Raw genomic sequence first — 12,180 nt, forward strand, 5'->3', positions numbered from 1 at the left:
TAGTTCTTTCCCCATACCTGGGGTTACCTCTCAGAAGCTGCTGCTCCACAGGCTGACTCCTCGCTAGTCCAAGGTCCTCAACAGGACATCATGTTTCTCAGTGTGGGTCGTCCCAGGCTCTGCCCACACGTGGCCTGTCCGGGTGCTATTCATGATGTTCCTCCAAAACCCAGGCCACGAGGTCCAAGGTCTCACCTCGTGCTCCAGGAATCCGATCCTACTCCCAGGATCTTCAAACACAGACCTTCCAGGACCTTGCACCCTGAACCATTCAGGTACACACACTCTCTCCATGTGACCAGACCTCAGTTGTAACCACCCAAATGGATGGGCGGTGCATGTGTGGTTAGTCAATTCCCGCCCAGCTCTCAGACTAACCCTTATAAGTAATACACAACAAATACTTGTGGAACTATAAGTCCCAGCATAACCATATAATTTGGGGCTTACAGCGCAGAGAACCTCTGCGACACATACCTGCCATTTACAATAATGCCAATCCCTAATTTACCATCATAATTATGCCTCCAAGCGCATCCCGAAGTGCATACACAGCGCCCCCTAGTTGTAACAGAGGTTACTGCATCACACCATGCACGGATAAGCAAGTCCAAACAAGGTGCTAGATGGAGGGGGGCATGGCTATGTAGCAGAGGAGAGAGGACGCGTCCTGACAGAGCTCCTATGATCCTGCTGTCATTCTGCACTCAAGACCCCCCTCATCAAGGCATACTTACAAATATCGGGACCCCCTGAACTCCAGGAAGCTTTTGGCCCCTGCGGGAGAGTGATATAAGGCTCCGGCGAGTCGGGCGCTGAAGAAACCCAGGCAGACAGAGGGACCTGTGTGAGGCGGTGGCCATTTTGTAAGGCGTGCTCTGACAGGAAGAGAAGCGATGCCAGCTCTCATCCTCACAGTACTACTCGGGCGGTGAGAATATATCCTGGGGATATCTAAAACCTTTGGTTGAAACGCTGCCCTCCTATGTCAGGGACTCTGCGGACGTCCTGGCCAGGGTCGTTGGTGTATCCCTGGACTCCGATATGCTCTTTGTCACCACGGACGTCGAGTCCATGTATACGTGTATTGAACACGCTCATGGGTTACATGCTGTACGTTACTTTTTGAAGATGAGCAATATGGATGGACCTCTTGCTGATTTAATTTTGGAGCTTTTACAGTTTGTTTTACATCATAATTTTTTTCACCTTCAGGGACCGTTTTTACCTGCAGAGGCGTGGCACTGCCTTGGGGGCGGCGTGTGCGCCCGCCTACGCCAACCTTTTTCTCTGCCTATGGGAGAGGGAGGTGTTCCGTGGGGAGGGGGCATGCTCCGCCGACCATGTGCAATGCTGGTTTTGTTATATCGACGACCTCCTAATAATTTGGCAAGGTCCGGTCTCTGAATTAGATCGATTCATGTCCAATTTAAACAATAATTCGCATAACATCAAATTGACGTATAAATGGCATGAACGTAAAATTGACTTTTTAGATATTGCATTGTCAGTTGATGATTCCAGGTCCGTCCATACTGATATTCATCGTAAAGAAACCTCAGTTAACTCATTTCTTCATTCCTCCTCTGGACACACCTATTCAACTATAAAGGCCATCCCTGTTGGCCAATTTTTGAGGGCAAAACGCACGTGCTCCATAGTGGAGAAATTTGAGGAGCAGGCCAAGGATCTAAGAGAAAGCTTTCTGGCAAGAGGTTATAGCCAGAGAAATATTAAACGTGGGTATCATCGGGCCAAATATACCCCTAGACAAAAGTTGTTATTTAACTCTGGCACCGCCAAAAAGAAGCGTGATATCTATACTAGGTTTTGTCACGTCACCGTCAGACTCAGGGCCTGCTGTCCCGGCCTCGGCCACTAGGAGGCACAGAACTGTCACGTCACCGTCAGACTCAGGGCCTGCTGTCCCGGCCTCGGCCACTAGGAGGCGCCGGACTGTCCCATCACCGTCTGACTCATGGCCTGCGGTTCCGGCCTCGGTCTCTGGGAGGCGCTGTGCTTCAATCCCGAGTGATGGCGGCGATAGTTATGAGGCTCCTGCGCAGGCGTCCGCTGGACGCAGGCTTCGCTCCTCGGTCAGTCATGAAGGGGCTGGTGCATCACCATCCAGCCTGGTCCTGGGGGCGGTCCGGATGACATCATCAGCCCAGGAGCCTGTGAGGGATGACCTGATCCCTCAAATACTTTGAAACTGCTCTTGCAGGCCGCCGGATATATTCTTGGTTCCCCTGCGTGTTACTGTGTGAATTACTGTTTGACTGACTCTGACTTTTGCCTGGACTTCTGACCCTGCTTCTGCCTAACGATTCTGTACCTCTGCGACTCTCCTGGTTTATGACTCTAACTTCGGCCTGGATTCTGACTCTGCTACCGTCTACTGTTTTTCTACCATTTCTGCCCGACTGGTTTAGTCTCGGATATCATTGCCTCTGTGTCCTGTATTGGAACGCCTTTCTGGCGACCGTCCTGCTCTGGTCATTGCCCCTATTCAGACAGCGCCTCCTGGGCTCTGCTATAAATCCAGATCCCTGTATAGGGGTAAAGGGTATCAGTGTTTCTCGGGGTGTTGTCTGGCTGCAGCCCAGACCGCAGGCAGACGTCACAGGTTTATCACTACTTTTAATTGTCAGTGGGACACCATGCGTGAGATTCTCACTAGACATTGGCCTATTCTCCAAACTGACTATACTAGGTAAAAAAATCTCGGAAAGACCCCTTATTACAGCTAGAAAAAGCAAAAATCTTAAGGACCATTTGGTCAGGAGTCATTATGTTGTATCTCAGAAGGGTTTCTTTGGAACTAGGAAACAGGTGGGGTTGTTTCCCTTGTGGGAACTGACTGGCCTGTAATTCACATAACATCATAAGACCAAAGACCTTCTCAACATCTGATGGCACCCGGGAGTACACAATTACCCATTATATCTCATGTACCACGTCATATGTGATTTATTTTGCACAGTGTCCTTGCTCTAAAATCTATATTGTCCTGACCTCAAGGGAGTTATGGGTCAGAGTGAGAGAACATGTGAGAGATATTTTGGCGGCAAGGGATGTGGAAAATCTCTCATTGTTAAAAACTCTCCCTAGACACTTCAGGGTGCATCATGGCTCTGATCCAAGTGGCCTCAAAATTAGGGGCATTGATAGGATCTATGGGGGCATAAGGGGCGGTAATACCAAACTGTTAATATATGGGCTGTATGTACAGTCATATGTAAAAGTTTGGGCACCCCTATTAATGTTAACCTTTTTTCTTTATAACAATTTTGGTTTTTGCAACAGGTATTTCAGTTTCATATATCTAATAACTGATGGACTCAGTTATATTTCTGGATTCAAATGAGGTTTATTGTGCTAACAGAAAATGTGCAATCTGCATTTAAACAAAATTTGACCGGTGCAAAAGTATGGGCACCCTTATCATTTTCTTGATTTGAACACTCCTAACTACTTTTTACTGACTTCCTGAAGAACTAAATTGGTTTTGTAACCTCATTGAGCTTTGAACTTCATAGCCAGGTGTATCAAATCATGAGAAAAGGTTTTTAAAGTGGCCACTTGCAAGTAGTTCTCCTATTTGATTCTCCTATGAAGAGTGGCATCATGGGCTCCTCAAAACAACTCTCAAATGATCTGAAAACAAAGATTATTCAACATAGCTTTTCAGGGGAAGGATACAAAAAGTTGTCTCAGAGATTTAACCTGTCAGTTTCCACTGTGAGGAACATAGTAAGGAAATGGAAGAACACAGGTACAGTTCTTGTTAAGCCCAGAAGTGGCAGGCCAAGAAAAATATCAGAAAGGCAGAGAAGAAGAATGGTGAGAACAGTCAAGGACAATCCACAGACCACCTCCAAAGACCTGCAGCATCATCTTGCTGCAGATGGTGTCACTGTGCATCGGTCAACAATACAGCGCATGCATAACGCCTTTTTGTATGACCAAACAACTCAATCTTTGTTTCATCAGTCCACAGGACCTTCTTCCAAAATGTAACTGGCTTGTCCCAATGTGCTTTTGCATACCTCAGGCGACTCTGTTTGTGGCGTGCTTGCAGAAACGGCTTCTTTCGCATCACTCTCCCATACAGCTTCTCCTTGTGCAAAGTGCGCTGTATTGTTGGCCGATGCACAGTGACACCATCTGCAGCAAGATGATGCTGCAGGTCTTTGGAGGTGGTCTGTGGATTGTCCTTGACTGTTCTCACCATTCTTCTTCTCTGCCTTTCTGATATTTTTCTTGGCCTGCCACTTCTGGGCTTATCAAGAACTGTACCTGTGTTCTTCCATTTCCTTACTATGTTCCTCACAGTAGAAACTGACAGGTTAAATCTCTGAGACAACTTTTTGTATCCTTCCCCTGAAAAGCTATGTTGAATAATCTTTGTTTTCAGATCATTTGAGAGTTGTTTTGAGGAGCCCATGATGCCACTCTTCATAGGAGAATCAAATAGGAGAACTACTTGCAAGTGGCCACCTTAAATACATTTTCTCATGATTTGATACACCTGGCTATGAAGTTCAAAGCTCAATGAGGTTACAAAACCAATTTAGTGCTTCAGGAAGTCAGTAAAAAGTAGTTAGGAGTGTTCAAATCAAGAAAATGATAAGGGTGCCCATACTTTTGCACCGGTCAAATTTTGTTTAAATGCAGATTGCACATTTTCTGTTAGTACAATAAACCTCATTTGAATCCAGAAATATAACTGAGTCCATCAGTTATTAGATTTATGAAACTGAAATAGCTGTTGCAAAAACCAAAATTGTTATAAAGAAAAAAGGTTAACATTAATAGGGGTGCCCAAACTTTTACATATGACTGTATATATAAACTCATTTGTAATTTAGGTCAATATTTCTATTATATGGTCTTAATTGCTATTATTATATGATATATTGGCATTATTGTGGATTTTTGGGATTGTGAATATGTATACTGAAAGTTAAATATGAATATGCTCTTTTCAAAAAAATTGATCTTTGGATATCAATAATGCCAATAATCCATATACATACAGCCCTTTTGAATTTTATGAATATCTAATATGTTTTGTTGATATTTTTGTGCCATCTATAAAATGTTTCCTTGTGCACACTAGGATTGTTATTACTGACGTTCTATATAGCGCTATTTATCCTTTATTTTTACAATGCAGCGGTATCCTTTAAGGTCTTCATAACACCGCGACTTGCAGGCATAGCTCTATTTGGTAAACCCTCCTCCTTAGACGGGACTCTATCAACATGGCGATTGGGCTTCAGCAATATGGCGACACGCACGCGCACCACACCCGAACCTCCTGCTTCTTGCTTGCTGAAGGCCTCTATCATTTTCGGCGTGCGGACGTGACGTCACGGGGATTTCCTCCCCGCACGCTGAACTTGAGTGCCGAACGCGGCTGCACCTGAGGCTCGGGGGCGTTGGGACCGTACGCGAAGGGGATTGGTCCTTTAGCAGATGCTGATTGCCATAAAAACCGGGTAGTTTGCAAGCCATGACACACACATTTTCCTTGATAACGCTAAAACGCGAAACGCGCGTCGGAACCTCAGTGATTTGGTGGACGGGCGACTCCATGGGTATGTGTTAATACAACACTTTGATTATGGGTATTGGTCCTGTTAAAGCACCTCTTGTACTTTAATGACCACTTAGGGTCTATAGGGATACTCTTTAATGTGCTGGTGTATATGTTAACATTATACATTCCCATAACCTGCATTGTTTCCCTGAATCCTGTTTGTGTGTATTCTCACTCGGGCATTCCTTCCTCTCTATCATGTATGTTGTTAAATGATGATATGTATTTATATGAATTATATTTCAATAAAATTTATTACTTTTTTAAGATCTCTTTTTCTTTGTGAGTGGTGTGCTTAGGATACTCTGTATCCATGTTTGGTAAATGTAGTTATACACACTCCCCTCCCTATGCATGCTGGGAATTCCTTTATGGTGAAGGTTTCTTGATAATTGCAGTAGTATGTTTATGGACATATTTGTAGGTTTAGCAGTATTTTGTCTGAGGAGTAAAAAGGTACCTGGGTATCTGGGTGACTCCATGATAATCACCCAAACATAGGCGGTTCCCGACAGCTTACTTGCTTGAGGGCGTGCCTAGGTAATCAGAATGCAAGGGAATCAGGACATTCTGATGTTTATTAAAAGTTGATTTGCGTGGAAAACATTTCCCAAATTAAAAACATGAAAAAGGTTTCTCCTCTGTGTGGGTTCTCTGGTGGCTACCAAGATGCACTCTTTGGTTAAAACAGGACATCCGGCTGTTGATCATCCATCCATCCATCTTTGGTAAGCTCTGCCCCTCTCCTATACCTAATGGCCATTATATGATTATGTTGATTGTCTACTATGGGCCTATTATGGATTCAGACAGGGCTGATTAGGGTGTATTAACTGATATCTCTGCACACTTCTTTGCTCTACTCCCCATGTGGGCTGATATAAATTCATGCCTTACTCCCCATGATGTATGACCTTGCTGTTTATGTTGTTTTTGTATCTCGTCACTTTACTCTATTGTCATTTTAATTCAATTTGTACATGTTTTTACCACATTAAATCAAATACTCCTTATTCGCCCATTTATTCATGTATTTTGGAGTAATTTTTTTCTTGTAAGGTTGGTCACAACTTGTGTCACCACCCGGGCATCTAGAATGCAACTGGGATTTCTCTATTTGCAATCTTGATTATGTCTGGGTTTCACACATCATTCCAAAGGAGTCAAAAAATGCATGAACAGAAGACCGTTCTGGGGCTAGTGAAAATAAAGAAAATGCCCAAGTCTGAGGGCCCCGCACAGTAGGCACATAATTATACCCACCCACTGGTACTCATTACCAGAAGACCAAGAAGGTTAAAAAATACTATATAGCTCTCCCTGAATACCCTAAACTGGTCTTTCTTCCCCAAAAATGTATTAGGTAGTGCAACTACTGGTTCAGGAGAGACCACCTGCACATCAGGTCATAAAATCATATCTACAGTCGGTATCAGAGAGCTTTGTGTAGCACCCACAGTACTAGAAAGCTGACCCTGCAGCTGGGACTGTAAGGAGTATCTTCTGATGCTCCCTTGCCAGGTCGTGGACCATCTGGGTCAGATTTGCAACTTGATCACAAAGTGTATCAACTGGATCTATTGGTAGGGGGGAGTATATGCCAGACGTAATGTGATGCTAGTCACTACTCCCAGACGGGTACTCAAACGTTGGTCAGATACCAAGAGAACATGTAGTAAACTAAAGGGAAAAGGCAAAGGTGAAGTCAGGTGATGGTCTGAAGTCAGAATACTAGGAAGATAGCGGATAAGAGCAAAGTGGATAGGCATACAGATGGTTAGAATGAGGTCCAAAGTCAGGCAGAAAAAGATCAACAAACAGCACAAGGCAAACCGCTAAGCAGATATAACATTAGGTAGAGGTCTGGAACTGACAGCTCAGCTAAGTAGCTGAGAAATCACCTGGAATAGGGAACACCTGAAAGAAGCTCAGCATCAGATTGGACAACTGAGCTTTCAGTGAATGCACAAAAGACACTCTTAGCTAGGGAATCCGGACATTGATTTCCATCAAACACATTTCCCACATTAATAACATGAAAAAGGCTTCTCCTATGTGTGGGTTTTCTGGTGCCTAATCAAATATGATTTCCGGGCAAAACATTTCCCACATTCTGAACATGAAAAAGGCTTCTCCCCTGTGTGAGTTCTTTGGTGTAAAACAAGATTCCATTTCTGGTTAAAACATTTTCCACATTCTAAACAAGAAAAGGGCTTCTCCCCTGTGTGATTTCTCTGGTGCCTAACCAAATCTGATTTCTGTGTAAAACTTTTCCCACATTCTGAACATGAAAAAGGCTTCTCCCCTGTGTGAGTTCTTTGGTGTAAAACAAGACTCCATTTCTGGTTAAAACATTTCCCACATTCTGAACATGAAAAAGACCTCTCACCTGTGTGTATTCTTTGGTGCTTAACAAAATTTGATTTCTGGTTAAAACATTTCCCACATTCTGAACATGAAAAAGGCTTCTGACCTGTGTGGGTTCTCTGGTGCTTAATTAAATCTGATTTCTGTGTAAAACATTTCTCACATTCTGAACATGAAAAAGGCTTCTCCCCTGTGTGAGTTCTCTGGTGCTTAACCAAATCTGATTTATGTGTAAAACATTTCCCACATTCTGAACATGATAATGGCTTCTTCCCTGTATGACTTCTCTGGTGCATAACAACATTTGATTTCTGTGAAGATGTCAGCTGTGCCTCTGATCTCCTGGTGCAGTGACCTACCAAGAATAAAACAAATTATTATTTTTTGAATAAAATATTCTTGAAGTTTATGTTTTTGAACATTTCTACTGAAACTATCCATAAAAATGACAAGTTATGTAAATATATTGAATAAAATTCACCAAGACCATGTCAATTCAGTTTAATAGACAATAACATAGGATGAATCAGTGGAGTGTGGTGTTCAACTGTTTGTTCTTTCTGCTTTCCAAATATACAATAAAAAGCCATCAAACATTGTTATGTAGGTGAAAATAATACTAATAAAAACATCCACTCATCTCACAAAAAAACACCTCCCCACTTGGGTCCATTATCTGTCAATGGAAATACAGAGGCTTCACATTATTAGTGTCTCAAATGCTCTTGAAAAGCCACATGGCTTCCATTAATCAATCCAGCAATATCTGCCCCTCCCAAAGTCAAATCTTCCCCTTGCTTCTGAGTCTTGAAGTGTGCCAAAACCACATTTAGCATCCATGTATTTGGCATTACTATAGTGAGAAGAACCAACTTATTTTACGGTGTGTGTCTCCTGGAGCACAATCTGGGCACTATGTGTTGGGCAATAAAATGGCAAATGTGCAATTTTCACTCACCAACATCCACTGCATACTAATTTCCAGAAAGTGGCTGTGGAGTAAAAATAGTCACTACTAGAGATTAATTCAATGGGACTTATAATTTCCAAAATTCACTCACTTTATGGGGACTTCTACTGCTCTGGTTTTCTGCCATTTTATCACATTAGGGCTACTGCAAATGGTGTGTCCCATCTCCTCTGAGACCTGCTCCTGCTTTGGTGACCAAGAGCCACCTTATTCATTCTGCAGGCGGTGCTGGTAATGGAGAGGACATCACAACTAGAAGCTCTGGATGCCGCAGGCTCTGTCCAGCCACTAAGATTAGTATAACTGGGGCCAGTAGTACCATCCAGTCGGGCAGTATGGGTGTGTGCTTTCCAGCTGCAGTAATGTGCTACCTGCGTCCACCAATTGGAAAGCACCACACCCTACTAAAGCTTGAAGAATATTCCTGGAAGCTGTCAGATACAGCTGTCCTCATTCTACTCTGGTTCAGTCCTCTGTGCTCAACTGCCGGGCTTGTGCACTTGCTTATTGTTATGACCTCAGACCATTTACTGACTGCTTTTGTGTCTGATTTTGTATTTTCTCTGCCCTCCTTGTTCTGACCCGGCTATCTGACTATTCTTCTTGGCATCTTGCACCACAGAACAGCAGGTCACACTGTGGCATAAGCCTAGGGGTCTCTGTGTAATTCAAGATCCATGTACAGGAGTTAAAAGATGAAGGTTAAGACAATCTCTGGGATCTGGAAAATGGAGCAGATAGTGCCAACCTTGTTCCTGGTGGCCAACTTTTGAACTGCCAGGCGACCATGAACAGTGCCCCAGTACATTGCGCCTGCAAACTATACCAGCAAGATCTGCATTCAAATAGCTAAATGGCACTCCTTCAATTTTTAACTCTGCCATGTGCCCAGACAGTAGTGTACAACTGCACGTAGGGTATTATAATAAAGGAGGAACAACGAGTAACTGTAGCCAAAGATTTAAAGAGATAATTATATTTATCAAACAAATTAAACTTTAATAAATATTTGTGATACAAGCATCATATATAGAACAACATGCATGGGCATATATCAATGTCATGTGACTGACTCCATAGGTCAATATAATGACCAAGAAAAACGGGACCCATGATGTGAATAACATGTATACTATTCAAAAAGAAAAAAAAAATTTTCAATTAAAACATATTTTTATTCACATATTCTCCAGGGATAGGGATTTGGACGGCACAAACTTCCCCAAAACCCACTGTCGCTATACCGCTAAATAAATAGCTTCACATAGACACAGATTAACTCCTTTATGAAATAGTGCGCAATAAAGAGAGGTCTATAAGAAGATAAGTACAGAGTAATTACCCATAGCGGCGTGTGTGCAGTCCCGTCTGAACCTCGGTCAGATACCCCGATACACAAATATTTATTAAAGTTTAATTTGTTTGATAAATATAATTATCTCTTTAAATCTTTGGCTACAGTTACTCGTTGTTCCTCCTTTATTATAATATGATATTGAGTCGCCTTGTAGCATGGGCATTTGACATTCTTTGCTGGTATTTCTATTTGCATGTAGGGTATTGTTGGATTCAAGAGAAGTTGGAAAATAACTTTTTATGGTTCATTTATTTCTTATTATCCTTTGTGAAGAATTCCAAAGTTATCACCACACAAAGTGACACGTCAGATTTGAAAAATGGGCCCTGATTAGGAACACAAAACTGCGTGAAATAAGCTAACGCAACAGTCGTCTTCAGAAAAAAGTGAGAAGTGATAAAACCTCTCTGGAGTAATTAGAGTATGGGGTGCAATGGCTCTTGTCAATCTAAAGTATCGTAAGGACCAATATTTTCTGTCAGATGAGTTTCTTGAAAAAATACTACACATTTAAAGAAAACTTTTTAAAATACTGCAGAGCTGAGATGTTTTAAATTGAGATCATGGATATTTGGAAGAGGCAATGGAGACCTTTTTATGGACTGCCAGGGAATTACAGATTCACATAAGTGAGGCAGGCCGATCCCACCACATTCAAAAAATCATACAGAATGAAACTGTAAAAAAAGACAAAGAATGAAAAAAAGTTATATCCCCATAATAATATATGCATGAATGGAGAAGTCCAACACTAAACCAAAGTTACACTTATTTGTGGTGGACTATTGAAGCAGCTATGAGTCCTGACCAGAAGATTAGAGAAAGCCTTAGTGCCCCTCATTTCAGAAGAGATTGTGCAGTAACCTGAATCCCTTATGATAGAGAACATATTCTAATTTATGAAGTGAATCCATGAAACCAGGACTCAAGCCATGCCAATACATCTGCAGGCGTGAAAAAAATGTATATTACAACCATGAGCCACGCTCAGCTTAGAGATATGTTGGAGCACCCCACAGGGCATTAGGTTACTCAGTACCGGGCAGGTCAGGTTCTTTAAAAGGGGATGTCACAGTGGCAGTGACTCGGTCCGTGGTCCTGGGCGTCCAGTAAGAAAATATAGAGGAAGGTTATATGGTGTTTAATCGTGATGCCACCAGTGGTGTTCGGCAATGAGTGGCCGACACTGCGGTTTTGGTCCACTGGGGCTGATGGTGATGCAGCAAAGATGGTTCAGCTCCCCACGGGTAGAGTGGGGCCCCAGAGCAAATATATTTAGTGGTGAACGTTGGCGTGCAGAGGAAAAGTGAAGAACACAGAGAGGTGCAGTTTTCTTTACCTTTTTACTTGAATGTAAATGCAATCCGTGGTACCACATACAGTTGATGGATTGAGTCCGACTTGCCTGGAGGCATTCAGAGGACCCACCCTGCCAGGTTTGGGTGGGGACCTTCCTTCTGCGCTCTGTTTTCGGGTCCCTGCCGCCTGTAGCTAAGCTGCGACCCTCTCCTGCGTGATGATTGCTAACCTGTATGGCAGATAGCGTGAGCCTATATCACGGGCACTGTCCTTTTCTATGTCAGCCCCGGGCTCCTGGTCTGCTGCCATGCCTTCAGGTGTTCAGTGTGGCCAAGGAACTTGCAGTCCCCTGCACTCCAGATTCAGCTGTCAGGGCGTGAGCTCCTGCCCAGCCAAGGAATCTGGCGTCCTGTTTTATCAGCGCTTCACTCTGGGGTCAGCTATATGCAATTTTAGTTCTCCAGAGCCCCTTGTCTCTCCTCCTTTCCCTTCCCTCTCCACAGACCAACCCTAACTGTCTCGTCACAAGCTCCAACTGCTCCTGTTTCCATGACAACTCTCTTATTTATTCTCTCAGCTGTC

The 12,180-nt window shown here is 43.1% G+C and overlaps 1 protein-coding gene across 1 annotated transcript in view; it reads right to left on the minus strand.

Annotated features, from left to right (window-relative positions):
- Positions 1–6,165: 6,165 nt before the first annotated feature.
- LOC141047326 (uncharacterized) overlaps positions 6,166–12,180 on the minus strand; it is a 45,551-nt gene continuing 39,536 nt past the window's right edge. Inside the window, exon 7 of the mRNA XM_073542386.1 lies at positions 6,166–8,327. Coding sequence (XP_073398487.1) covers positions 7,657–8,327 — 671 coding nt within the window. The 3' untranslated portion in view covers positions 6,166–7,656. The remainder of the gene's footprint in view (positions 8,328–12,180) is intronic.

This window comes from Dendrobates tinctorius, unplaced genomic scaffold, assembly GCF_039654945.1.
Source record: "Dendrobates tinctorius isolate UK_male_01 unplaced genomic scaffold, ASM3965494v1 ptg000126l, whole genome shotgun sequence".
In the NCBI taxonomy this organism is placed as follows: domain Eukaryota; kingdom Metazoa; phylum Chordata; class Amphibia; order Anura; family Dendrobatidae; genus Dendrobates; species Dendrobates tinctorius.